Source organism: Cnephaeus nilssonii, assembly GCF_951640355.1.
Source record: "Cnephaeus nilssonii genome assembly, chromosome: 10".
NCBI lineage: Eukaryota > Metazoa > Chordata > Mammalia > Chiroptera > Vespertilionidae > Cnephaeus > Cnephaeus nilssonii.
This window is the reverse complement of record NC_137081.1, coordinates 63,876,113-63,904,022: the sequence shown is the minus strand read 5'-3', so window position 1 is coordinate 63,904,022 and position 27,910 is coordinate 63,876,113. Positions and strand designations below refer to the sequence as shown.

At 50.0% G+C, this 27,910-nt stretch overlaps 1 protein-coding gene across 1 annotated transcript in view; it reads left to right on the top strand.

Annotated features, from left to right (window-relative positions):
• Positions 1–26,648, top strand: part of KIF5C (kinesin family member 5C) — a 143,548-nt gene extending 116,900 nt beyond the window's left edge. The window contains exons 18-26 of the mRNA XM_079782497.1: positions 1,517–1,593; positions 2,596–2,705; positions 4,812–4,913; positions 5,150–5,210; positions 7,887–7,958; positions 10,318–10,422; positions 11,899–12,115; positions 13,231–13,337; positions 26,296–26,648. Of these exons, the coding sequence (XP_079638623.1) occupies positions 1,517–1,593; positions 2,596–2,705; positions 4,812–4,913; positions 5,150–5,210; positions 7,887–7,958; positions 10,318–10,422; positions 11,899–12,115; positions 13,231–13,337 (851 nt within the window). The 3' untranslated portion in view covers positions 26,296–26,648. The remainder of the gene's footprint in view (positions 1–1,516; positions 1,594–2,595; positions 2,706–4,811; positions 4,914–5,149; positions 5,211–7,886; positions 7,959–10,317; positions 10,423–11,898; positions 12,116–13,230; positions 13,338–26,295) is intronic.
• Positions 26,649–27,910: the final 1,262 nt, after the last annotated feature.

Sequence of the window (27,910 nt, the reverse complement as noted above, 5' to 3'; positions counted from 1 at the left end):
CAGGCAGCCTCCCGCTGCCTTTGCTGAGGGAAGTACCGACGCAGAGGAAGGTTCAGTAATCTGAGTAAACAGAAGGAAGTCAAGAGGAGGCTGACAAGACATGCAGAGACCAGACAGGCTTAAATATATGCACTGAGATGAAACGGGAGCACACGTATTATGGGTCGCAATGAAAATTGTTAGAGGCCTTTTGGAAAGCATTTTGAAAAACATATTAATAGTCATAGCATTTTCTTACTTTTGATTCTTAAATCTCAAATACTTATTACAGAATTACTTATCTTAGTGGAAAAAAGGAAGTTACCTAAATGTCCAACATTAACTATGGTATCTTGTTCAGCAGAACATTATTTTCATATTGGAGATGAAGTAGACCAAGGCTGCTCAATGCTTACAATGTAGCCTTAGATTAAAAATCATAAAGTGTATCTTATTTTTACTGTGGTTATAACATTTAGAAATCAATGGATGCTTGTGTTTCAAGGCCTACACACTAATATTTGAAATGAAAATGGCTTTGATCGCAAAAAAGGATTGGTGATAATATTATCCTTTTTTTATTTCCTTTATTATTATGTAGTTGTTTGTTCAGTAGGTACATTTTGTTTCAAAAGCCAAGGCAAATTTTAAAAAGAAGGAGAATATACCCACCCCCTCAGTGACCTTGTCATATTTTCTTTATGTGATAACGGATGAACGTTAGGAATAGAATGCTCCACCCAAAAGCTGACACTGAAGAGAACGTTTCCCTCCTATAAAGGGCTTCTGCGATGTTGCCCGAGTGGAAATAAAATAGAAATGAGAGAACCTGAAATAAGGGAAACAGACCAGAGAGGAAGCTTGATGGCCTGAGTGTTGCTGTCTTAAATCACTTGCTCCCCCGACCCAACTCCGGCTGCCCATTGCACCGTGTGCTCAGGGGCCACTGACCCGGACGCTGGGACTGCCCCTCCCCCACCCCCCACACAGGGGGCCTTCCTATTTAATTTGGAGAGTATTTTATATTTCTCATTTCTTTGTTCTTGTCCTTAGATTGTTTTCTACCCCAGAACCTTAGAGAGTAGACAGCGTGCCATGGGAGGTAAATTGCATCTTCTGGACAGTGGCATCGGTGCAGATGCCGCTCAGCTTCGCGGAGTGCTGTGTAATGGACACAGCCTGTTCATAACCCACAAAGCACGTGTTTGCCCCGGGGGTCACTCACGAGGCCAGGTGGGGGCCAGTACTCAGAGGCGTGAGGTGCAAGTCAGTGGTAGAGTGGCCCGCTCCAAATGAGCACCTGGCCCTGTACGACCCTCCCGCCCCGCCCAGGACCTAGGTAATGTCCCAAGAGCGGCCGGCCTTGCTTCGGCCAGAAATCCTCCCCTGGCAGACGTTCCTCTGTGCCGTGCTTATAATTGGTGATATAGCTGATGTTCCTGCCATTGCCATTCTTCTGGTTTTGTTTTTTAATTTTTACTATTGGGTGTGAGACCTTCCAGTTAAATCTGAAACCGTCATTTAAAAATTAAAACAGAAAAAATGCACGAAGTCAGCTTCCAGGACAAGGAGAAGGAACATCTGACGCGGCTGCAGGATGCTGAGGAGATGAAGGTGAGCACGCACCTGGGCTGGGCCGTCTTGTCCCAGGGAAACCTGTCTCCTTCAGAGAGGCGGTGGCCGAGCAGAGGGAGGGGGCACCCATGGCGGGCAGTCAGAGCCCATCGCAGAGTGTGGCCTGGTTAGAGGTGAGCTGGAGGTGGAGGAGTCCAGCCACCCTGAGAGGTCTGTAGATAGTTAGGTTGTATCCATACATTATTCTCTCCCGTTCCTGATGAAGAGGGAGAGAGCAGCCACTGCCTGGGCCACGGGGTCGGGTTAACCCCTGAAGAAAAAAAAAAGCTTGTCCTTCCTTTGAACGGAAGAAAACACCCCCCTCCCACCTTTTTAAAGAAACACCCCGAATTTGAATTTCCATCTTAAACATAGTGATCTTTATTTTTGGTCACATTTTAAACAGTAAAGAAAAATGCAGGAAATATGATTGGCAAATAAGATTTTTAGGTGAATAAGATGAGATATGAGAAAATATATAATTTTGATTAGTTTTAGGCAACCCATGAGCCCCACTGGGGATAAGCCCATAGTGAAAGCAATGGTCCAAGGCAGGACCCTGCTCCACCAACAGCACACCCTGCTCACCGATGGGCCCCTCTCCTGATTCTACATCGCTTTGCGGGAAAGGTCTCCTTTGAACATCTCCATTAACTCGTGCAGGGGGCAGGGTGGGGCAAGTATCTAAGCTGTGCAGGTGAGGAAGTGTAGCTCACACAGGGACACGGCTTGTCTGAGGTCATCCGGGTAGTGGGAGGTCTGTGCCCTCTGACTGACCTGGCTAGAGACGCCATGTAGCTCGGGGGAGCTGGACTAAGATCCACTCCGTTTTGTAACAGATCCTTGGGTTTTGTTGTCTCAGTAAAGCACGGCGGGTTCTGGGGCCCCAGCTTTGGGATCTGACAGCGAGGGGCAGGGGGAAGGGGCGGAAGGATCCAGGACTTGTCACGGTGCGGGCTGAGAGCCAGCGCAGATGACACACTCTCTCGGCCTGGCTTGCAGAAGGCGCTGGAGCAGCAGATGGAGAGCCACCGGGAGGCTCACCAGAAGCAGCTGTCCAGACTTCGCGATGAAATTGAGGAGAAGCAGAAAATCATTGATGAGATTCGGGAGTGAGTTGGCACGGGGCTCGGGGACGTGGGGTGGGCCTGGTGCGTGGGCCAGCCTGGAAGGACGTGGCTGTCAGCCAGATCCTCTGCTCTCTTGACCTGCGGGCTCTGTGCCCGCTCTGGGCCACAGCGGCTAGACGTGCAGCTCCCCAGGTCTGTTCCCCAATCTGGAGCTGAGCCTCAGGGGGTGCTGGTGGGGCAGGTGGCAGGCGAGTCCCCCCGGAACAGGGTCATATTGGTGACTCATGCAGGCAGGCACATGTCCCAGTAGGTGGGGATACTATGAAAGTACAAAAAAAAAACCCACAAAAAAACCCAAAGCCCTAAATTGTTCTTAGGAGTTAAGTTAAAAAATATTCCAGGCCCCGGCCAGTGTGGCTCATGTGGTTGGAGCATCGTCCTGTGTGCTGAAAGGTTGCCAGTTCGATTCCTGATCAGGGCACATACCTGGGTTTCAGGTTTGATTCCCAGTCAGGGCACGTAAGGAAGGCAACCAATCAATGTGCTCTCTCACATCGATGTCTCTCTCTTTCTCTCTCCCGTCTCCTCTCTCTCAGATCAATAACCATATCCTTGGGTGAGGATTAAAAAACACTCCAGAGAAGGCAGCTCAGCTGCCTCTCGGGCCCCTGGTGCCAGTGTCTGAGCTGTGGTTGCTTGGCGCTCGCCAGGATGGCATCCTTGCAGCTCGTCTTGGTGACGCCTTTCAAGGCCATTCTCCTGTGACGGCCAGCCATTGACGAGCCCTGCTCCCTCCTCTCCTCTCCCTCCTCCTCGCTTACCGTCCACCTCATCACACAGGTCACCACGCTGGCGGGGCCTTCAGGATCCTCTCCTGGGGGTTCTTAACGTTTTTTGCACAGTGAGCTCCTTGCTAATTTTTGAACTCTGTAGAGTAATGTTTTTAAATGCCCCCAATAAAAAGCAAGGAAAGCAAAGAAAACCAACTTTGTTGAAATACAGTCCTCTCCACTGCCACCTCCCTGCCCCCGGGTGTAGACAGAGGTTCCGTCCCCTCCCGTTTCTGTAAATGAAGAACCGTGTCTATGTGGGAAGCTCAGGGGAATGATGTACTCAGGGTCACGCTGCTAAGTAGGAATCAAACTGGAGTTAGAGTTTAATTCTCCAGACCACTGATCCAGATCTCCTCTCAATGTGCGCGAGCTGCTCACACACACATTTGCATTTTAAGAGAGGAGAGAGGCAGCCCGAGCAAGTGTCGGAGGTGTGATGGGCTGCACACCTCCACCTGAGGAGAGCAGGTAGAGGGACTGCCGCGCTGGGCCACTGCCAGGCCAGCCCGCATGCTGTGCTTCTCCTCCAGGCGTCCCAGGTTCATTATCCTGATTACTCACCCTCACACTGTTCAGCGCGAGGGGAAAGAGGGAGGGAGGGAAGGCGAGAAAGAGGGAGGGTTGGAGACTGAGTTAGCAGGTGGGACCGTTTCCTGGGCCTGCTCCTTCCGGAGGGCCTCTGGGTCTTCCTCAGAGGGCGCACGATCTGCCCTGTGCAGTCCTGAGGGCCACATGAAAGGGTTTGCAAGTGCTGGCTGCGGTCAGTGTCGGCCAGATGCCCCAACCAGATGGCGAGTTTCTTTTTTGCAGACACCCAAGACTCGATGTGTTTCCTCCCTCTGTCCCCCTCCGCGGGGACCTCACAGAGTGGAACTGTCACAGTGCGAGCCAGGAATTTGGATTTAGAAGATGTTTTCAGAACATGGGACCAGAGAGGAAGGGCAGGTCGAAATGGCCAAATAAAGTTCCCTGAGTGGTGCATGCTGTCTGTAGAATTCTGACAGGCGCTCTGTCTCTGTTTCAAAATATCGGCCCTTTCCCCGTCTCATTATTTTCCCCTGGAAGCTCTCGCCCAAGCCAACTATAAATATATCCTCAAAGCCGAGTGTTTCCTGCCTCAGGCGCTCCCCAGAAATTCGTTTTCACTTGGGCAGGGAGGGAGCTGTGACATGGTTCTCCGGTCCCTCAGAATCCTCCGGAATTGCCGCCTTTATTGCACAGAACTAACGGGGCTGGAACAGAACCATGTCTTTAGCTGGAGGACTCGGGGTTTCAGATTGATGGAGAACATATTGCTTTTTCCTCCCCATTTCAGTTTGAATCAGAAACTGCAACTGGAACAGGAGAAGCTCAGTTCTGATTATAACAAGCTGAAGATCGAGGACCGGGAGAGGGAGATGAAGCTGGAGAAGCTCCTGTGAGTGCGCTGTACACGTTTCCTCTGTTTCCTCTCTCCCCAGCACAGCCCTGCGAAGTCTGCTTTTGTGATTCCGATACTCAGATATCCGGGCCAGGTCCGGCCAGTTAAAGCAGACGATGGCTGTGTGTGAGTTGGTTCGTTTTGTTGATTTGTCTGCAGGTGCCAGTGGTGTCTACGGCGATCTCTGATGCCCCCTTGGTGGTTCATGCTTCCTTTTTGTCTCTGGTTTTTAGGTTGCTCAATGACAAAAGGGAACAAGCCAGGGAGGACCTCAAAGGGCTGGAGGAGACAGTGGTATGTCAACAAGTTTGCCAACTCATTTTCGTCTTAAAGACCAGATTAGTTTATGATTTGTTGAATTAATTTATTCTACAGTTTTATCTGTGCATGCCTTTAGTGTATCATTTTAGACATAAAATACGCCGTGGAAAAGTGAGAGTTGTAGAATTTATTCTATGGCTCTTGACAGAATAATTAAACATCCATCCATCCATCCATCTGTCCATCCGTCTCCTTAGTACTGTAACCCTGGGACCCCTGTGTAAGAACTAAGTTGCAAATCACTGCCTGCAACTTTATAGCTTCTGCACCCTGCGGCTTACATCCACTCAACCTTCACCAGAGATCCGTGGAGCACCTGCTAAGGGCTGGCATTCTAGGTGCTGGGCTGCACGATAAACAACAGATACGATCCTGGCTCTCGTGAAGCGTACTTTCACCTGGAGGAGACAGACAGCAAACAATAGGAAGTAACTGATGAACTCCACTGGACGGTTATAGAAAGCGTGGGGCACGGTTGTGGGAGGCTCCAGGAGGAGGCACCGTTTGAGCAGGGACTTGAAGCAGTGGGCTTGGGGATGTCGGGACAGACAGCCTTCCAGGCAGAGGCAACAGGGAGAGAAGTGGCTGTGGTCAAATGGGAAAGGGGCAGGAGGTGGCACCGAGAGCTCAAGGTCCAGTCACTCAAGGCCCGTCAGTCTGCCTGAGTGTTTGGGCCGGGCCGGGGGGGGGGTGTGCTGTGTCCAGGGGGGGACTCTGAAGCCCACTGCAGGGGACAATGCCAGAAAGGTGGTCCCTGGCACCCAGGCAGCCCTCTGGCTTTAATGGGACACTTTGTCTGGGCTTTGGGGCTGGACCCTCCTCCTGCCCCATCGATGGGCCTCCTGTTTCCACCCTCGCTGTCCACGGTGACAGGACGCTGAGCCCTGAGCTTTCACACAAGGGCAGTGGCCTGTGCGGGGGGCGGGGAAGGTCTGAGGGGAGCAGGTCGGGGCCGGGGGGGGGGGGGGGGAATGGTGACGAATACGATGGAGGAAAAGCTGTTGCCAAGGAAGCTGAATGACAGTTGCCCAAGCACACGTGTGCGCAGGCGTAACTTCTAAACGGCTTGAAGGTCTTTAGCTGCTCCCGCAAACTGCTGAATTCACCGAAGACAAGCAGCGGGAACGTCACACACCCTGGGTTCGGTGTCACTGCACTTAGGCCCCTGGAGATGCTCACCCGGCACCGGCCGTCCCTTCTCATTTCCCTTTGATGTGGTGGCGATTTTCATGGAAAATGTTTTCTGTGATTACAGTTCAGTCAATAATAAAGTCCCTGTGGTGGAGGGAGGGCGTGCCTGGGGCAGGAGTGGGGAGTCCGCCTGCCTGGGCCCTGCACCTGCCGGGAGGTGGCTAAGCCTGGGACAGGTGCGATGCGCACAGTAGTCACCATGACAGGCCCGTTGGCTCCCTGCGGAAAGCAATTTGCTTCATCGGAAGAAGCAGTTGACTTCAGGTGCCTCTTATTTCAACACAGAACGGCAAAGACCTATATTAACGTAGAACCTTTATTCCAAGAAACGCAGTGTTTCCATGGCTTTTTAGCTGGTCTCCTCCTGTTTTCTGTGAGCGTGAATGAGCTTCATCCCTTGACATTTTTGTCAAAGTAGGTCAACTTAGACAAACAGAAAAATATAAATGCGAGTTTATCTTTCTTCTCCCTTATGGGAAAGTATTTTGCAAGGAACTAATCACAGTACATGGAGACTTGAATGGAAGGAAGTATTTTCTGATTTTAACAAAGATCACCAGGTTCGACTCAGGCTCTTGTCTCAGCGATCAAATTCCTAAGGGTTCATTTGTAGAAAGTAATCCAAAATGAAGAAAAAATGCCCCTAAGAAGTTAGTTACTGAAAATTATAAGAAGAACCAGCACAACGAAAGGAAACAATGAGAGCCTAACGAGGAAGGAAATGGCTGTCAAGTACGATGCATCCATACATTAATACTGGCTACTGTTTACTGAGCACCTGCTGTGTGCCAACACTGTTCTAAGTTTTAGAAAGATCATCTCATTTCATCTTGATCACAACAACTATGAAGCGGCTCCTGTTTTGTCCTCACATTACAAATAAGAAAACTGAGACACTAAGGCACGGAGAGGTTAGATACGTTGCCCGGGATCACCTGGGTGGGAAGTCTGCCTCATCCACACACTCAGGGATGCAAAGCAAACGGACCAGGGTCGGGGTGGGGGGTGGGGGTGGGTGCAGAAACATGAAGACGGTCGGTAAGGGTGGGAGGATGCGTGGCTAACTTTTCATTTAACCTTGTTGACATTATATATAATGTGCATGTGAGCAATTAGAGGGAAAAGGGAATGCATTCTGGTGACGTAGCCCCTAGGAATTTTGGTGAGAAAACTTGTGAATTTTTGTGGTTGAGGGAAAGAAAGGTTCCAGTTAGAACACAGCAAGTGAGCCGGCATTGCTCTAGTTTGCGGTTCACTGTGCGAGTTCCCAGTGTCTGCACCGTGGGGTGCTGCGGAGATAACACCAGGTCAGTGGGGTGGGCGTGTGTGGTGGGCAAGTCAGAGGAGGTGCAGGGACACCGCGGCCCGACCGTGGGCTTGCAGAGCGGCGGCCTGGAGCCGGTGTGCTCTACGTCAGCGCGTCCCCCCTCACGTGGCTTCTTCCAACTTCTCTTCTAGTCTCGGGAACTGCAGACGCTGCACAACCTCCGCAAGCTCTTCGTCCAGGACCTGACTGCCCGGGTTAAAAAGGTGAGTTCTGCTTTGTGTGAACGGGACCGAGAAGAAAAGATGCCGAGAGGATCCTTTTCAGATGAAATATCATTGCTTAAATTGGGGCTGGTTATGCTTAAACATTAACTACGTCATGGCAGTGGGTGTTATTAAAAGAATGTGCTAGAGGCAGAAATCACTCGGGAACGCTTTGCCATCTGATTTTTCCTCCTTAGTAGCAGGAAGTTGTAATCCTTTCCCTGGCCTTCATTTCAAGCGAGCGCCTGTTTATCTGGCTGCAGTGGAAAGCCATGGTCAGACCGCAGGGACAGCGCAGAGGGCCTCGGACGCCTGCTGGGCAGTGCCAGACGCCCGGAGGAGGCGGAGGCCCCTGGGGGCCTGGTCAGAGTGTCTAAAGCACCGTAACACCCGCTGTCTCATGTGCTCTTCGCAGCAACCACGTACGTGGTGCTTAGTGTTCTGAGTTGCAGATGTGGAGGTAGGCTCAGAGGTTAAATGCCTCACCCAAGATCGCACAGCTGGGGAGAGCCAGAGCAGGACTGGAATGCACGTCTGTGCGCCTTCTGAGTCTGAGCTTCGGTCCTCGTGCCACACACACTGATCTCGGGGAGTTGCCACGTGGAGAACCCCAAGAGCAACTGGAAGAGGTTTAAGCAGGGAGGAGAGTGGAAGCAGCAATGGGGCTATTCTTTAAGATGTTTAAAAGCGATGGACAAGGGGCCATGGGCCATATCCAGAGGCCTCATAGGATGGAAGGAAGCTATACTGAAGAAATTGTGTGCATATATGTGCCTGTGCAGGCACATGTGTGCGTGTATGTGTGCATGCATGTCTCTGTGAAGGGGCCAAAGGAAAGAAGTGAAATACATAGAGAAGAGGAGGTCATTGGTAGAGTCCGAATTCTTAGCATAGATGGATGTGTTAAGGGGAAGGGACACCTTCTCCCAGAGGGAAGTGGAGAAGCCACGGTGGAGACATTCGCAGGAAGTGGTAACAGTAGAAAGCGATGCCCTGACAGCTTTGATCTCAGTTCATGTGGAGGCTCCGTCCTCAGTGTCAGTGCAGAAGGAGGAGCGTGGGGAGGCAAGGAGACTAGGGAAGGCTCAGGCAGCTGCGGGGGAGTTTGCCAGGAGGAGGGACAGGACTGCTGAGCAGCGGTGTGAGTGTCCAGCTGAGCGTCAGAGCAGGCGTTTGCCGTGGCTCTGACAGCATGGCTCTAGTGAGTTTGGAAGCCTGGAAATAAAAATAAAGAAAAGCGGGTAGAGGATGATGGGAGATTTCAGGGCCTGAATGGCAGTGGTCAGGCAGGTAGGTAGAGACCACAGTCATCAGACTAGAAATGGCGATAGGACCTGGGCCAGGTGTGGGAGAGAGGTCAGAGCAGAGGTGATGGAGAGGGAGATGAGCGGTCGCCACAAGAGCTTAAGAGACTCAGTCCGAGGGAGGAGGTGGTCTGAGGGAGGGTAAAGCTTGAGATCAGACCTCCCTGATTTCATGCTATAAATGTCGAGGAAGAAGCAGAGGTTCTCTCAGTGTGGTCATCAGCCAGCAGTGTCGGCATCGCCTGGGAACTTGCTGGATGAGCAAATGCTCAGACCCACCCAAGACTCGGTCCACTGAACCAGAGGCTGGGCTGGGGCCAGCAATCTGGGTTCCAGCAAATCCTCCTTCAGTTTCAGACTGAGGACACCCGGGTTTGGGATGTGCTCAGAAGAAGAGGCTCTGTAATCAGGCGAAGCAAGCACGCTCTTCCGTTTCGTGTTCGCACGTGTGTTTCCTAACCTGTCTGGCTGCTCGGCTTGGCGCTGCCAGCAGGGCACTGTTTTTGCCAGTCTCACGTTCTGATCATTTAAGAGCTCGGATGCAGTAGTGACTCGTTGGAGGGGAATTCATTAAGGAAGTTTATGGAAGTGGAAGCTGAAGGGACAGCAGAGGCCGCCGAGGCCTCCCCCGGGCATGGACACTTGCCCAGCTGCGATGTCTGAAATCAGCGTTAGGTCTTGCGTTTATGTTTCCACATGGGTTCTTCCTAATGAGTTTTCGGGAGAATGCCATGCGAGACACTTTGGAAAAGAAAAGTATTTATCTACCTGCAAAGGAGAAGTCTCTATCACAGAGAATTAATCTGTGTCTTTCAAGAGCAGATTTGAAGTTTTTTTCCAGACCTCTAAAAAATAACACTTTGACACCAACCAAGGAACTAATTTGAGAGGCTGTTGAGTCTAAACTTTTAGAACCTCTGCTGGTTTTCATTTTCAGAACAGCCTTCAGGGACTGGGAGTTTTGAAAGGGAGATTTAGAAAGTCTGGCCTGCACTAAGCTGGGCAGAGGGTGGGCAGGGCCAGGCCCGTCTCGCTGACCCTGGGTGTTGATGCAGAGTGTGGAGCTGGACAGCGACGATGGCGGGGGCAGCGCTGCCCAGAAGCAGAAAATCTCCTTCCTGGAGAATAACCTGGAGCAGCTCACGAAGGTCCACAAACAGGTAGGAGAGCTGTGCCCGTGCCTCCGCCGCCCTCTCCCCTGGGGGAGCCCGCTGCGTGGGGCCACCCTCAGGCGAGGCCCTGACAGCTGAAGAGCCAGAAGGCCCGTGAGTCCTTCCGTCCTCCGTGGCTTCCCTTACGTCTAAGATACTGTATTTCATCAAAGCCAATGTGAGGAGTTGAGTTCGAGCTCTCTGGGTGTGGGGAGTGGGATGTTCAGTTCTGTCTTTTCCCGCCACCTGCAGCCCCAGCCTCGGTCCCCATCAGGCTTTGGTGTCTCCCGGGATGCCCCAGAGCTCCACAGAAGGCAAAGCGGGCACCGCCCAGCTGGTCCGGGCCGGTTGCTTTCACAGACTGGGAGGCGGACTGGCCCAGGGCGGGGAGCTGGGAGCAGCACTGGCCCCTCTGCCCTGTTGCTGTCGCTTGGGCACCCTCTCAGGTCCTTGCAACGCCCTGAGTCCGCCTGGAGTCGCCGAGAGCAATGGTGATTGAGGGCTTAGCTGCCCCCTTTCTGTCGAATGCTGGAATGTTCCTGCTGTTTTCCCTAAATCCTAAGGACTGGGACATGATGGAAGGGCCACATGGCCGAGGGGATGTCATTCCTCTTGGACTTGTGACGTCCTCTTCACCAGTACTGATGACGTCATTTTTCCTCAGTGTGGCTGGTGTTACTGAAACAAGTTATTGACAGAAATACAAGTAAACGCTGTCAGGGAGCAGGGCTCCGAATTCATCAGTGTTTTCACTTATGGACTCAATGGATGTTTATGAAAGCCCCGCTCTCTGGCAGCCCCAGCACGGGCGCTGGGCCTACACGGTGACAACTTCTGGCACATTCCGATTTTCACAACTGTTTTTATCCACTTGGATTCCCACGTTGGTCCTATTCTGTCCCTTTTTATAGCTGAGAAGCCCTGGTGGTCCAATGACTTAACCGGTTACACGGCCAGGGAGTGATAGAGCGTGGGCCCAGGGTGGGCCTGTTGCTTCTGAATCGAGTGTCTTCAGCGCTGAAAGAAAGAGCCGTCCCCCCGGCTGCCTGTGAGCCTCGGGATGTGTTGCAGAGCAGGTCCCAGCCTCATGCTGCTGTGGACAGCGGGTCCTGGTGGAAGGAGGCCTGCGAGGGCCTAACTCACGCCTCCACGGAGCCCTTTGCTGTGCATTTCTCAGCTTTCACGTCGGAGCACTGCTTTCTCACAGGAGAGGGGAAGCAAACCCTGCCGGAGCCTGAGTTTCCTGTGGCGGGAACTGGCTTTAATTAGACCCTGGCACCCGTGGATCGTGTAGTTAGTAATTCCATCCCTTTGCTCTTCCCAGAGGTTATGGTCATGTAGACTCTCTGCCCGGCAGGAGTGGTCGCTCAGCTGCAGAGTCTGCTTCTAGCTGCTCTCCTGTCACAGTCTTTGTCCGCCGAGGTGGGTGCTCCCCTTGCTGGCCCGGTTGCTCCCCTGGTAACTGCCCCTTCCCCTCCACCCCAGCTGGTCCGGGACAACGCGGACCTGCGCTGTGAGCTGCCCAAGCTGGAGAAGCGGCTGCGGGCCACGGCCGAGCGCGTCAAGGCCCTGGAGAGCGCGCTGAAGGAGGCCAAGGAGAACGCCATGCGGGACCGCAAGCGCTACCAGCAGGAGGTGGATCGCATCAAGGAGGCCGTGCGTGCCAAGAACATGGCCCGGAGGGCCCACTCGGCCCAGATTGGTACGTGCCTCTCACCTGGGCCCTTGCTAAAGGCGAGGTCTCCACCGGCCGGGAGCCCTGGGGCTCTGAGGCCACCTGGCAGTTGCTCTGGAACAGGCGGTCAGGCTTGCAGGACCCAGGCCGCTGCGCCTCCCGGCACCTGCGCCCATCCTGGAGGAGGGGGTGTCCTTACACTGAGACCCCAGCGTACATTGTGGTCTTCAGAACGGCTGAGCTGAGAGGCCAGCTGGCCTGGGCTGTAGGCAGAAGTGTTGGGCTGTGAAAGGATACGCTGTCAGATATACCAGCATACACAGCTATTTCTCAGCGAGGCCTGAAGGCCCCTGTCCTGGGTGGAACCACGAGGAGTAGGGAGCCAGGGGCCTCAGCAGAGCTGCTTGCAGATGCAGGTCCTGGCCCCCAGGCCTGGCGACAGTGAGCTCCCGGTTCTAAACGCAAGGCCTGGGTTGGGGCATTCTCCCCACACGGGAAGGAGCGTACCTGCTAAGTCATGGTCCCAGGTTAGAGCTGTAGGAATAAACGGGACTTAGGGATGACCTCTGGAGGGCTTTTTAGAAAACTGAAGCATCTCCAACAGCATGTCCTGTTATTGCCCATCCGGTAGTGCTGTGCAGAGGTTTTCCAACCAGCACCTTTGTGTTTCTAGTTTTCAGGTTATACTTTAGATGAGTGGCTCATTGGATTTTTCACCCTTTGCATTTATTGGATTTCATACCCTTAGAAAACCTACTGAAAACGACAGACCCTCTCCCTAGAAAAGTGATAGCAGGCAGAATTCCGCATCCAACTTCAGGGGCTCCACAGATGCCCTGGGAACCCAGGGGGACCTGTGTGTCGGCCTCAGACCAAAACTGAAAGTCCTTTGTTCCTAACTTTCCTCAATCTGAATAAAAATGATTGCTGCGTAAGTTCTTTCTGTCTCCTAAACGCTGGGTGTCCTGGGTTAGCTCACTGCACTCAGAGGAGGGCAAACCTGCTAGAGATTCTGGTGGCTGAGAACGGTGATGTGGACAAGAATTCTGCCTTGGTTTTCACCTGTGGCCTGGGGGTATCTGGGCGTGGCTCTTTGAGTCCCTTCTGACTGCCTCTTCTCTCCTTTCTGTTGGTTGGCACAGCCAAGCCCATCCGCCCCGGACACTACCCAGCATCATCTCCAACAGCCGTTCACGCCATCCGAGGGGGAGGAGGCGGCTCATCGAACTCCACTCATTACCAGAAATAAGTAAGTCAGCCCCTGGTGCTGGGTGGCTTCTGTCTGGGGCAGAGCCCTGCCCCTGCCTGGCTTCCTCCCACGTGTGTGTGGACCTGCAGCAGACAGGAGACAGCTCTGCTCCCACAGGCCCTGGGGTCCAGGTATCAGGGACCGAGGCCTATCCTCAACTCAATCTAGTGCCCCGGGGTCTTCTAGCTGGGCCTCTGGCGCCGGGTCCCCCAGAGGCAGGCGAGGGTGTGGTGAATGAGTCACCGGAGCTTTTGTCTGTGGGACTCCCCGCCGGAGCTGGCATCCAAAAGGGCATTACCCGTTTGTCAACTGCTTTTACCCAGAACAGACAGACATGGGTGATTAAGTCTCAGGAACTGAATATAAAGCAAGAGCCAGATAATGAAAGTCATATTTTTACAGTTACTATCTGAACTCAACAAATGGAGTGTTTAAGAATTATGCTAATTTATATCTAGGTGGGTCCAGGCCAGTTTTTCCTTTGAGATAGTGGGCTGTAAACTTCTCTTTCCACAACCCACATGCCCAGTATTGTTCTACAGCAAAAAAAAGTGTGTGTGTGTGTGTGGGGGAGGGGTAGGTAATATACTTTGGAAGAGAGAAAAGAGCACAATCCTGTCCTTTTGTACGTTGAGGTGGAGAAAAGGGGCTGCTGGTTAGTAGGACAGACAGACAACTGGGTGGCCAGAAACTGACTTTGAACCAGTAACGTGTGGAAGGGAGGAGGTGGCTCCGAATGCTGGCCTTGACCTCTGAGCCCTCACTGAGGAAGCTAGTGTGCAAGAGGGCGGGTTTGCACAGCAAACCTCAGTGACCGGCACCTCAGGAGAGCAGCAGCTCCTAAGTCCTTTTTGCAGCAGGTAAGGACGGTGAACGGAAGGAGGCTGGAGCCCTCACTCAGGGGAGATGACGGCATTGCTCAGGCTCAGGCTAAAACTTCCAAGGAGGAAGCTTGGCGCCTACTACTCTTATTCGGGGCAGTGACGCACCCAGCTAAACAACCACCTTTCCAGCCTCCCTTGCAGCTAGGCATGGCCGTGTGCCTCAGTCCTACCAGAGGGATGTGGGCATCAGGACTGTATGGGACTCAGTGTCAGGTCCTCTGCTTCCTTCGAGTTATTTTCCCTCAGAGTTGGTGTCCTCTTCTGTGGAGGGGGGAGTCCTTTCCCTGGACCGTTGCCATTGATGTGAGGACTAACTGAGGTCATGCTTCTAAGCTGCTTGGCATGTAACAAGTGCTCAATGAAAACGCCAGCTTCTAATATTCAGGAGCAGTGCAGTACTGGGTACATAGTAGGTAGTTGGTAAATGTTGGTATATAATCTCCTTTATTTCACACAGTTGTTACAAAATAATTTTTAGTCTCTATAGCAGTGGCTTATAACCACTGAGTGCGGAAGGCCCATGTCTGAGTAGCCTGTTTGCTGCTACAAGCAAAGGAGTTTTAAAGATACAGTCATTTATCTGAAAGTCATGAACAAGAACATTGACTTTATTTTTCTTTTAAAAAATATATTTTTATTCATTTCAGAGAGACAGAAACATCAATGATGAGAGAGAGTCATCGATCGGCTGCCTCCTGCACCCCCCTCACACCTTCTCCCTACTGGGGATTGAGCCCACAACCCAGGCATGTGCCCTGACCGGGAATTGAACCATGACCTCCTGGTTGATGGGTCAGCGGTTCAACCACTGAGCCACATCAGCCGGGCAAGAACATTGACTATTTTTAAGGAAAGAATATTTGTAAGAAAAGACTAGCATTTGTCAGTAGAGGTTTAAAAAAAAAGGATAATATCCAATGGAGTGGAGAATTATAATTGGAAGTGAGAAAATGCTAAGTCATTTTTAAAGAAATCATTGGAAATATGAAATTCGTTGTTTAGATGAGCTCACATTGCGATGGCCTTTCGGATCCTTGGGATTCTTGCTCTGAAACGTGTGTGCGCTGGCTGGAGTGATTTCACCTGCTCCCTCTTCCCAGCCCTGTGGGGCCAGAACAGCATGTGGATGGCTCTCCGGTATCTCTGGGAATTTCTTCTGCTTCATGTTAGGGTTCAAGAACTAGAATCACAATAAGTATTTTGGTTGATTTTCAAGGTTTCAGAGGAACTGCAGATGTAGAAATCAAGGTATAGAAAACAAAAGATCCCAGGGTAATGCTGGCTTTTATCTAACCAAACTTAGATCTCGGGGACGAGGAACCTCGTTTTCAGACCAAAAGCTGGACATGGGCAGTCCATGTGGCAAGTTAAGGACATGGGACATGGCCATGTGGGTTCCAAGCCTGGCCTTGACTTTACTCCTATGTGACATTGAGGCTGATGTTTTTTCAGCCTCAGTTTCCTCATCCAAAGAATGGGAACGGGCATAGAGAGCCTGCTCTGTTCTTGGTTTAACAGTGAGTGAGACACAGGGGGCTCTGTGCGTGTGTAGTGATATGCTTGTTTGAGGAGACACAGCACATAAACAAGGTAACTTCAAATAGTGGTTATTGCACTGAAGAAAGTAAAGAACAGGGTAATAGAATAGAGATGGAGGATGCTTATGTAGAAAGAGGGGCCGATATTTGAGCTGAGAACTGAATGATGAAAAGCCAGCCACCCAGTGGCCTGGGGCAGAGCGACACAGACACTCGTGGAGGGTGGGAGAGACTGGCATATCAGGAGCCAAGGAAGGCTGATCGAGCTAAAGCCCAGAGAACAGTGGAGACCATCTTAATTCGGGCTGTTGGGAAGGGAGGTGGGGAATGGATAAATGAGGCTTTGAGGCTCCGGTGAGCAGTTTAGAGTGGAATCTATGTGTGTGGGGCTTTAGGATGGAAATGGTGGGACCTGGTTCATGATAGGAAAGGCCCGTCATGGGCTGGGCTTCGGAGAATGGATGGAGGCCTGAGAGTCAGAGCGGGGGCTTTCCTAGCGGCTGTTGCTGCTGTCCACTTGGAAGGGGGTAGCGTTGAGCCGATGTGGTGGCAGCAAGTGCTTAGAGTCAGCCCGTGTGTGAGAGCTGAGGGGGGAGGGGAGAGGGCTGTATGGTGGAACTCAAAGATGGTTCCCAGGTTTGGGCACTAGCAACCAGGTGAATGTTACCTTTAGCATGACTGGGGAAATAGGGTGATCAGCAGTTTTTGTGGAAAAACAAAGTTTGGCTTTCATCATCCTGATGAGGAGATGCCTCTTAGACATCAACCCAGCTCACTGTCCACGTGGGTGTGTTGAGTAGGCTGTTGGATTGGTGAGTCTGCAGCTGAGGAGAAAAGTCAGGGTTGAGGTGGTGGAGATTGTGTGTAAGGCAGTGGGTCTGGAGGAGGTAACTCGGAGGAAGCGTGGACAGAGACAGAGGGCTGGGGGAGTTAGGCCCCGGGGACCTGTGGGAAAAGGTAGGTGGCACCGCCAAAGGGGTCAGAGGAGAATGTGAGGTCAAGTGGACACCCAGTTTTTAGAAAAAGGTGGTCACGTGTGTCAAAGGCTGCTCAGAGCTGGAGGAAGATGATGACGGAGACTGGATGGTTGGTGAAAGTCAGAGGGAGGTGACCTTGAGCTGCTCAGCAGAGGGGGATGCGGCCCAATTAGCTTGGACTACAGAGGGGGGTGGTGGGGAGTCCAGTCAGCAACTGCACCAGCTTCAAGTTTTACTTTTCATTTCCTAAAATATATTTTTATTGATTTCAGAGAGGAAGGGAGAGAGAGAGAAGCATCAGTGATGAGAATCATTGATCAGCTGCCTCCTGCACGCCCCACACTGGGGATTGAGCCCGAAATTCCGGCATGTGCCCTGACCTGGAATCCTACCAGGACCTCCTGGTTCATAGGTCAGTGCTCAACCACTGAGCCACACTGGCCAGGCAAGTTTTATTTGAATGGTCAGAGGAATGGAGGATATGGGGTTAAGAAGGGGTTTGCATTTCTTTTTTAAGATGGGAGTTATTACAGCTTATCTGTATGTGGATGGTGTTGATCCAGCTGCGAGGGGACATGGATAATGTAGGAGAATTACAGGTACAGAGTATTGGGTCCAGAGCAGAGTGACACGCACCCAAGGTGCTGGATAGGGCGCACGGAGGTAAAAGGGCGCTCTATTCTTGCAGGTAAGCCAGGATATCAGCTGAGAGGGAGGTGGGAGATAGGCCTGTCAGGCATTATTCGAGGCCCCACATTAATGAGGCAGCACTTGAATACTTGTCTAGCGCCCTGGTTCTGAGGGCCCTAGAGTTGTCTTCCTTTCCTGGCCATGCTTTAGCAAGCCAGTGGGCACTTGCTCAAATGTGTCCACCAGGTGGCGCCAGTGGGGCATTGCTGAAACTGCTGTTTTCTGAAAGATTTTGTGGCAGAATGGTGTTCTTTTGGTTTTTCTATATTTGAACCATTATTTCTCAAACTTTAATAGTAAATAGAGTACTTTTAAAGAAATAAAATTCTCACACAGCCCCTAGAGTTTAAGTTACTTTCGTACACCATGTAAATATTTGAAAATTTAAAGCACTATACACTCCCTATACTTACAGATCTTACACAACTGTCAAGTCAAAACAAATGTAGAAGTTATATTAAAATGAAACCACAAATCAAAACTCTAAATCACCAATGTTAATATAATTGAAAGAAAGATGATCCTGCTGAGCATGAAGAGCCAGGTGCAGTGCGTGACTTTTAGTGTGTGTCATGCCTGTACTGCTTCCGTGTGTCATGACGTGACTCAACTCTTGCACCCCCTTCCACTGTTAAAGCCACTGCAGAGTCAGAGCATGCCTGCAGGTCATTCTGTCTTCCGGGGCTGGAACACATCGTTTTCCCACAGAGTGCAGCTCTTCCCCCTTTAGATGAAGACAGTTGAAGTCATGAGGAGTAGCACCCACTTGGGCAGAGCAGAGGGCGATGTGGGCTTGCACAGGATGCCGGCCACAGGGCGGTCGGCGGGGCCATCTGCAGTAGCACACAGCAATGCTTCAGATTTCTGTGGTAAGAAAAACACAGAAGTGAAAATATTGTAAAATTAACCAAAGACCCAGGATGCCTCTCACAGTGCTGATGTAGAGGAAGAGCCTGATTTGAGGCCTGCACTTTTATTAAAACCATACATATTAAGTCTAGAAACCATGTCCTAGTTAATAAAGTTTTGATAAACTTTTATCAATGTTTATTTGGTAAAATCACAGCAGTAGAGCCAGAAGGGACCCATTGGGGCTCTTCTAGGACATTTGCAGAAGCAATTCACATTTGTAGATGGTGTTTTTCATGTTTTGACGCATAAAGAAAACAGCCCTGGAAAAGGACTGCTGCGTTTATAGCAGGGTCACCCAGGGGGCGTGACTACAAAGAGCCATCGGAGGAGCCGGGGTGTGCCACTATGACCCACGTCTCTTGATTTGTGTGCCTTTCCCAGGACCAGTGACAGTCACTACAGGTAGCTCTGTCTGCTTCAGGTGTCGCTGCTTCAGGCCTTTATTATGAACTAAGGGCCCAGTGCATGGATTCATGCACATTGAAAGGAAATTAATTAGAAGAAATATTTTAATATCGCTATCTGCCCTTTCTTTATAACAGAAGTGTCAACCAAATTCATGATCGACAATGACAGATGGAAACACACGCATGTGATTGGCAACAGTGCGAGCTTTATATGTATCGTGCATGCGCGAGTAACTTAGCCATATATATATATATATATATATATATATATGTATATATATATATAGAACTAGAGGCTCAGTGCATGAAATTCGCGCACTGATAGGGTGCCTAGTGGCTGCCAGCTGCCAGCCAGTGCCTCCCTCCCTCCCCCTGGTTGCCTGCCACCACCGCCAGCTGGGGCCTCTCTCCCTTCCCCCAGCCAGTCCCGCCCCCTGGTCAAACTCCTGGATGAACTCCCCGTCAAGGGGACAATTAGCATACTACACTTTTATTATACAGTAGGTCCTCGGGTTAAGTAGGTCAGAGATCCGTTCCTATGGTGCAACATAATGCGATTTTCACCATAAGTCAAAATCCACCTACATAAGCACCTACGTCACTCATATGGAGCACATACGCAGCAGTAATGAAGTGAAATAGTAAAATAAAATTAAAAGAAAGATAACAATTCCTGACCTTGTGGTAAATAAATAATAAAAAACATAAGGCACATATGTACATACATCGAAATGTTGGAACTTTTTTTTTTTAATATAAATAAATGGGAGATGGTGACGTAACTATGAAACAACCTATGTTGAGTCCAACGTAACCTGAGGACTGTCTGTATAGGACAAACTTGCTTAATTAGACCTGCTTTCTGATGTAGCTAAACTTTTTCCAGTCCAGTGAAGCACCCCAACTTCTCTTTCAGGTAATTGTCAGCAACATAGCAGAAAATATCAACATGAAGCAGATTATTATTGTAGATCATGCAGGGAGAACAAAGGGTAAAATATTTAACTGCAGCAGTGTTTGACTATTTTCTGCACAGTTGAGAAAACCTGAAGTCATTTTCAAGGTCCACCATTTCTTTTTTTCAGTTGGGTCAAGTTTCTAAGCTTTCCAAATCTCTGTTTTCCAGCTAATGAAAAGAAAATAGGATTCCAGAGAGTCTCCTATCTACCTACTCCAGGACTTCTGTGAGGATCAAATGAGATGAGGCACGGGAAAATGCTTCACAGACATTTGGTTAAAGTGTAAAGTGTTTGCACCTGGCTATAAAGCAAGTCATGTTTCTGAGCTGAAGAAACTGCAAGGAGGCTAGTTGCTAGAGAGAGGAAGCTGGGTGTTGCTGCGTGACGTCATTATCTGGCGCCTACAGCCACCATTTCTGGGCTGGATTGGGCTGGGCTGTGGGCTGCATTTTGCGCCATGGGGTCCTGACAGCGTCAGCTGCGATTTTGTGAGCTGTCACTCCTGGGTGGTGGTGGGGCCTGTGTCCCATTTGGGGGAAGCTGAGGGTTGCTTTGTTGGTGCCAGGTCTGCGGTGCTGTTTCTCTGTAAATGGCCAGTGTGCGTCACAGCAGCTTCTGCGTTGAGCATCTGCCCCCTGGTGGTCAGTGCGCATTATAGTGACAGGTCTGATGGTCAGACACTTAGCATATTAGCCTTTTACATATATATAGTTATACGTTTTTGTTAATAAAAGTAATGTCTTTAACTTCTTACATGATGGGATGAAGCAGACACATAGCAAAGATCTGTGGGCCTTTGCGGCCTTTGCTGCCCCACCAGTCAGCTGTGACCAAGGGCCTGAGATCTTGGACCCTGTGTGGCCCGTGTGCCTGCTCCAGGATCTTTAGCCTGTCACACTTGGCCCAGACTTGGGAATGTGCAAATGACTTTCTACTACAAAAAGTCTTGTCACAGTAAGCTGTACCCTTAGAGGGAAATTCTAAGGGTACGTTTTCTAGCCTAGCATTAAACCTCAGATTTCCTGTGCTTTGAATGCCCCCGCCATTTCCCCACATTCACTACCCACTACTAAAGCCCACTTGAGCCTCTGGCTCTACTTTCTTTGAACTGAGACAGTTCCAATTTCTCTGAACCCCCACTCCACAGGCAGAATGGGGTTCTCTCTAAGCCCCTGACTGCTGGAGCAACAAGGCTCTTCCTATTTGGTCCTTGGTAAATCCTCAGGTTCAGGCCGAGCTTCCCAAGCTGGCACTTACTCACTTACACTCTATTCACTTTTCTGACTCCATCTGCCTTTTCTTGTTACTCATGTCTCTATTCAAGATACCTGGATCCAACCTATCTTGTGCCGTTGTTAGGGTTCACCTTGACCTTTCTCCTGGTTTTGACACTCAATCACAAGTTTAAAATCTACACTAATAAAAGAGAAAAATGCAAATTGACCATCACTCCACTACACCCACCAGCCAATCAGGAGGGAATATGCAAATTAGAAGGACAAAGCCGGTGGCCGCCCAGCTGCTCCAGGCATGGAGTGGCCGGGCGGGGCAGGATGCCTGCTCTGAGAGGGAGGGCGGGGGGCGAAGGGATCTACAGGAGTGGCACTCCGGCCACAGCGAAGACGAAGACTGCAGACTCCGGAGTCTGCAGTGAAGATGAAGATGGCAGACTCCAGCCGGAGCGAAGATGAGGACTGCAGACTCCAGAGTCTGTAGTGAAAACAAAGATGGCAGACTCCGGCCGGAGCGAAGGCCTGGGTCCCGGGTGCCAGAGGAAAACCGGTGCTGGAAGCCAAAGGAAGGAAGGTCTATTGCACGAATTTCTTCGTGCAACGGGCCTCTAGTATTATATATAAATATTAGATGCACCAGGTGACCTGCCCACAGCAGAAATGCGTTCACTGCACATATGCAGGGTAGGCAGAGACTTGCTTTCAGATTTAGCCCAACAAAGTAGTGAAGCCGAGAAGCCTCATTCACAGCAGGTCCCCTGGTGTCCTTAAGTCACACACAACCTACATCTAATCCACTGGGCCATTCCACTTGTGACTGCCACAGCCCTAGCAGTTAAAGACTGAGCCACGAGATTGTGCACGCAGGGCTCCACTTTGCTACAGGCAGGGCCGCGGCGTGGTTGTGGGCTCAGGGACCGGAGGTGCACTGCCTGGGGTTGCATCCCAGCTTGGCCACCCACTGGGCAAGTTGCCTCATCTCAGTGTTCCTCAGTGTCACTGCCTACTGACAGGAGGCTGTGAGGACTAAACGCGTGGCTGCGTGCTACAGAGAGCTTACCAGGGGTCCTCAAACTTTTTAAACACGGGGCCAGTTCACTGTCCCTCAGAACGTTGGAGGGCCGGGCTATAGTCTAAAAAAAACTATGAACAAATTCCTATGCACACTGCACATATCTTATTTTGAAGTAAAAAAACAAAATGGCAAAAACACCCGCATGTGGCCCGCGGGCCGTAGTTTGAGGACGCCTGGCTTAGACGGAGGCCTGGCACAGTGAGCACTGCGTTCACCACGTCATCGTTGTTGTCTAGTCCGGTCTCATCCTACCTTCTGCCTCCTGACGAGCAGAGGGAGCCGTCAAGATCGCACAGCTTGTTGGGGGCAGATCCTGGACTGAGGCCTCTGATTTGCTGTGCAGCGGTCCTCAAACTTCCTGCCTTGGAACCCTTTATGTTCTTAAAAAGTATCAATGATATCAAAGAGCTTTTACGTTTGTAGGTTATATCTATTGATATGTTTTATATTGGAAATTAAAACAAAAATTTTAGCCCGGCCCGCATGGGTCAGTGGTTGAGCGTAGACCTATAAACCAGGAGGTCACAGTTTGATTCCCAGTCAGGGCACATGTCCCGGTTGCGAGCTTCATCCACAGTGTGGGGCGTGCAGGTGGCAGCCGATCAATGATTCTCTCTCATCACTGATGTTTCTATCTTTCTTCCTCTCTGAAATAAAACAAACAACAAAAACACCACCAAAATTTTGATATGTTACTTCTGTTAACATAAATGCCATTTTTAATGAAAAATAATTATTTTCCAAAACAAAAAAAACTCAGCAGAATGGCATTGTTTTACAAATCTCTACCATTTGGCTTAAGAAATGGCAGGTGGGTGCTCCTGTCTGCTGCAGTGTTGTTTTGGTTGAATTACATGAAGAAAACGCAGCCGTGTCACTGCAGACAAGATTCTTGGCCATTTAACAACTAAGAAAACTATGACCCAGGAGAATTTTGCTCATAGTCCTGTCCTCACAGGTTTGCTCTGGGAATTGAATGAGATGGAGCGAAGGAAGAGGGAAAGTCTCAGAGTCCCTGGCACAAGTTACCCGTCACAACAGGAGCCGGTGTTTGGTTGTGGGACAGGCCTGGAGAGAATAGAGGAGGCAGGACTGTGGGGGGAGGACAGAAGTAGCTGCAGGGGCACTGCTGCAGTGCATGAGTCTGGCGCTGCGGATTCGGAGGCCTCAGGAGGACCCGGGGAGAGAAGTGCTCATTTCCTCCACAGGGCAGTGGGCTGCTCTACTTGAATTCTTCCCAACGCTGCGTTTCTCAGTTATAAATTCAGAGCAACTGAAATTGTTCCTCCCCAGCAGATTGCACTAGTGCTCCTGTGAGATAAATCCACTTCTGTTCAGTCGTGATACAGAAAGTATGATCGGTAATTCTTATAATGTGGGGTCAAATTGTAGAAAGGCAGAAGAGAAGAGAAGACTATGTACTGTTTGGATTAAGCATAAGTCCACTGCAAGCAATTGCAAAAGCCAAAGTTGGGGTGGGGGGTGTCCCTAAATACTTCTTGCAAAATCCTTATATAATTAGCTTCTCTCTTCAGCCTTCCCCACCTCTTCTAAAAAAGGTGGTTTCATTTCCTTCTAAATCTGGTCACACGTTGCCATTCTGAATCACCATCTCTAGTTTGGCAGAGACCCAGGGACAGTCCACTCTAGTCACTTGGTCCAGTATGCTGCTATGAATGAATGAATGAATGAATGAATGCATGCATGCATGTGAGTGGATGACGATCTGAACCATCTCAGAGAGTTGGCAGAACTGGGTTTTAAATGGCCTCAGGGTTCACCGGCCTGTCGTAATGGCCCCTCTGTGATGACAACAGTCAGAAACACCTTCCCCTGAGACTAACCGTTTACCTTTGTAAGTTTTATCCATTTTTCTCCTAAGATTACCTGAGGAGATGAGCATGCAGCTAGTTGGGAGAAGATGGGAGTGTCCTCGCTGAGTGTGTTTTCCTTGGCCGCCGGAAAGGCTGCCTAAAGAGCTGTAACTCAGGGGGAAGAGCAGCCTCTTCCTAATAAAGGGCCTTGCATCGGTCGAGGTCCCGTGTTTTCCTTGGGGCAGCCTGTCACAAGCTCAGTGCTCTCTCGCCCTCCTGGAGGTGACTGAACTGAGCAGTCAGGCCTCCTTTGTGGCCCCCCATTTCTTCTGAGCTATTAGCCCAACGTGCTGAATCTTGCACGTGGTGGGGAGTGGGGAGTTTCGTGAGAGGCCTTCTCGTGGAAACCATGTCCCTTCATGGTCTGCTGCAGTTACTGAGGCGCCCCGTTGAGTCTGTGTGTCTAACGTTTGGCTCTGTCAACATGGCTTGCCTGCGATCGTCACGTTAAGCCATAATCCTACAATTTGAGGTATGTGCTTGTTACCTCCCTGCCTCCCGGCACGCAGGAAGACCATCTCATCTGACCGGGGACCCATTAGTGGTTCTGGAATAGTTTGGGAGAAAGGAACTGGGTGGAGGTGGGGGGAGATGGGGCTTTCAGCGTGGTGCTCAGAAAGCATGCCTGGGCGACTGGTTTTCAGCTCAATGGATTTAAGTGACAACTATGGCCATGCTTTCAGAGGTTTCCCATTTCCGGTCCTAACGTGAGCGAGCACACATCTCAGCAGAAAGATAGCCATTGAAGATGCTCTTCCCTAAGAAAAACCTCTCTGTGATTCTAAACACGGTGTGAGCATCACCCTACAAGGCTGTTCAAACCACTTTTAATTGGAAGCTTAATAATCGTTATGATTATACTGTTGGAGCAAGAGAGGTACTTAACAGATAAGCTCCCTGGGTGTCCTCTGTGTCTGCAAGGAGGTGATCTTCTTAAAAGGAATCTGTTCTCTCTCTCTCTCTCTCTCTCTCTCTCTCTCTCTCTCTCTCTCTCTCTCGCTTTGTTTTTCCTATTCAGTTTTTGTTCTATATTTCTCAAAGGTTTTTTCTCTATGCACTTTGATCTTATCTGCTTTTATAATCCCTTTCCATGCCCTGATTCTTCCTCTTATTTATAATTTATATCCTGCTTATTTATACAAAATATGTGAGGTTGCTTACATTATTATAACATATAAATCAGGAGAGAGGAGAGAAAGGTTAGAGAAGAAGAGCACATTACCGCAGGAATCTGAGATACCACAGTTGAGCCCTAAATTTGGTTATCAGCTTTATAGAGGCAAAAACAGAAAGCAGTATTTGTTAGGCTGTGGAGTTCTTTTTAAACCTTTTCCCCCTTCTACACAATTTCCACTTTCTTTTGCTCTTGCTTATCCTAAGAGCAGTTGGGTTTCCTTAGTGTCTCCTATTTCCTGTGCCAGGTAATTCCCACAGGGAGGAGCTCCCATCCCTCTCTCTCTCCCTTCTCAACCCTCCCAACAACCACCACGAGTTCTGCCCAAAACTCATAGGCAAGATCACAGGCAGTCCTGGGGCTTCCAGCCGGGGTGAGGAAGCCGACCTTTCCGTTTCTTCGTGAAAGCTGAGCTCACTGGCGTTGGTGCAAAGGGCTGGGCTCTGGGTCGGGACCAGCCCAGACTTTCATCCTGGAGACCTGACGAGCATCTCTCTGGTGGCGAGTGGAGTGAGTGAAATCACAGGGGTGCTCCACTGGGTCACCATCATCCCAGGCAGGTGAAGCATCCCTCTCAGGGCTGGGAACCTCTGTGTTGGCCAGAGAGCCTGAGGTAGGGGCTGTGTCTGACCTGCTCTGGGATCCCAGGTGCTGGCAGGTGAGGAGTGGTGTGTGAGTTTCCCCGGGAATGAGGAGGTGCATCCTGTTTCTCTGAATATCTGTAGTTTCAATAGACAGTGACGTTTGGAAGAGGGTGTTTTAGGGCTACACACTTACATCTAGAGCAGTAAGTAGGAGGCTGTGCTGTCCAAGCCACTGGCCACGCGTGACAGCACCTGCAATGTGGTCACGTCCACACTGAGGTGTGCTGAAAGGGTCAGGTAGACCAAGGTTTCAAACACTGGGAGAAGGACTGTGAAATATCTCAGTAACAATATCGTCATGTGCAACATCTCAACGTGGAATGCTGCTTGCCGATTGAAAGGATAATATATTGAATGTATTGGGTTAAAGGAAATCCTACATTATTAAAATTAATTTTACCTGCTTCTCTTTATTTTTTAATGTGGTCACTCGAAAATTTAAAATTAGGTGGCTCGCATGGTATTTCTATTAGACATCTCTGGTCGAAATATCTAGAATTACAAACAAACTTTTTTTTCCCTTTTTGCTGAGGAGTAAATTTCCATTGTGTCTTCTAACACCTGTGTTCTCTCTTTTGTTCTCTTTCAACAGATCTGACTCTCCACGTAGCATGTCAAGGACGAAATTAATCACCAGTTCCTCTCCCCCACCCCCTCCTACACACTTTTCTTTCCCACTTGCTTCCCCAGCCATCTGCAGTACACCCGTTTCAGGTATTTGAGCTGTGTAGAAGTTCTGTGTGCAGACTTGTGCTTGGACCGCTCTCTTCCTGAGAAATCTGAAGGGGTGATTACAGAAGACCCACTCACTCCTGGGAACCACCGCTGCAGACTCCGCCTCGGACCTCGGGCCTCGAGCCTCGGGCCTCGGGTGGTCTCTGGGCGGCCCCTGCACTGTCCAGCAAACGCCCTAACTTGCCATTGGGGGGCGGGGGACAACCGATCACGCTCTGCTGAAACTGTCTGGTTTCCTGTAAAATAGACACTTTATATTTTTAGGGAACAAACAAAGTGCTGCTATAGGGTTCAAAATTTTCATTCTGAACACTTTTCCAAAACAGAGTACTCCTAGGAAGCATTTTGAATATCCTGGTCACATCTTTGGATCTGTAAAGTACGCCTTTTAGTATGACATCCGTTAAAATGCAAAGCAAATTTCTTCAAGGCAGAAAAACAATCTGACAGCAGCAATGTAGAATTTGTTCACTCAAACACATCTCTGTGAACGTGAAAAGTCATAAAATTCACCTCTGAGCTGTTTGCTATTGAACCTGCAGCGACGAGTCTCAGCCAGCCCGTGTGAGCACCCCTCCTTCAGAAGTGCTGGAAATGCCGCAGAGTTGGATGAGTGGAAGTGGGGTTGCCCCCTTCGCCCTGGTCCGCCTGGAGTGGCATCTGGATGGCCTCTTTCTCTAGGGAGCCATCTGGAGTCTCAAGGGGGTATTGCTGCCGAAATCCAGGATCATTCCAGCAATTGAAAGAGGAAGCCCTGGGGAGAAAGTAATGGACAAATTTTTGTGCCTATGAATAAGTTGCCATGAATAAGTTACTTAACTCATCATTCTGACTATTGGGTCCTCTTTTTGGCATCAAATACAGGTTTTATCTTCTTAGGCAGAATTAGAAGAAATCAATATGGATGGATTTTTAAAAAAATATTTACCTGTTGCTATATTCAAATACATGAATCTAAACTGAATCAACTCCCCCTGGTGTGCATATGAAAACGATGGATTTCCAAGTAGTAAAGTTTTCAGGGAAAATGACTAAGATTCAATTAAGTTGTTCCTCTGTGCTGCTACTGTTTTGACAGATTTGAGGGTAAGTCCATGACAACCAAACCAAACTCGGTGAAAGCACCGGTCCTGCTGCTGCTGTGCCTGCCCAGAAGGAGCGAGCTGGCACTGCCCCCTGCTGTCACCGGAATGAAATGTGGGGGAGACGTTGGGCTTTCTAGTGGCTGTGTGGACAGAAGATTGTTCATGGTGCATGTGCGCGTGTGTGTGTGTGTGTGTGTGTGTGTGTGTGTGTGTGTGTGTGTGTGAGAGAGAGAGAGAGAGAGAGAGAGAAGAAAGCACTAAGGACTGAATTGACCTCCAAAATCTTGTATAAAATTTCCTAACAAAGCAAAGCTGCTTTATTCAATTTATTTGCTAAACGTTGCTTTCTGTTTGTGTGTGTTTTGTTTTGGAGGCAAGAGGAGTAAG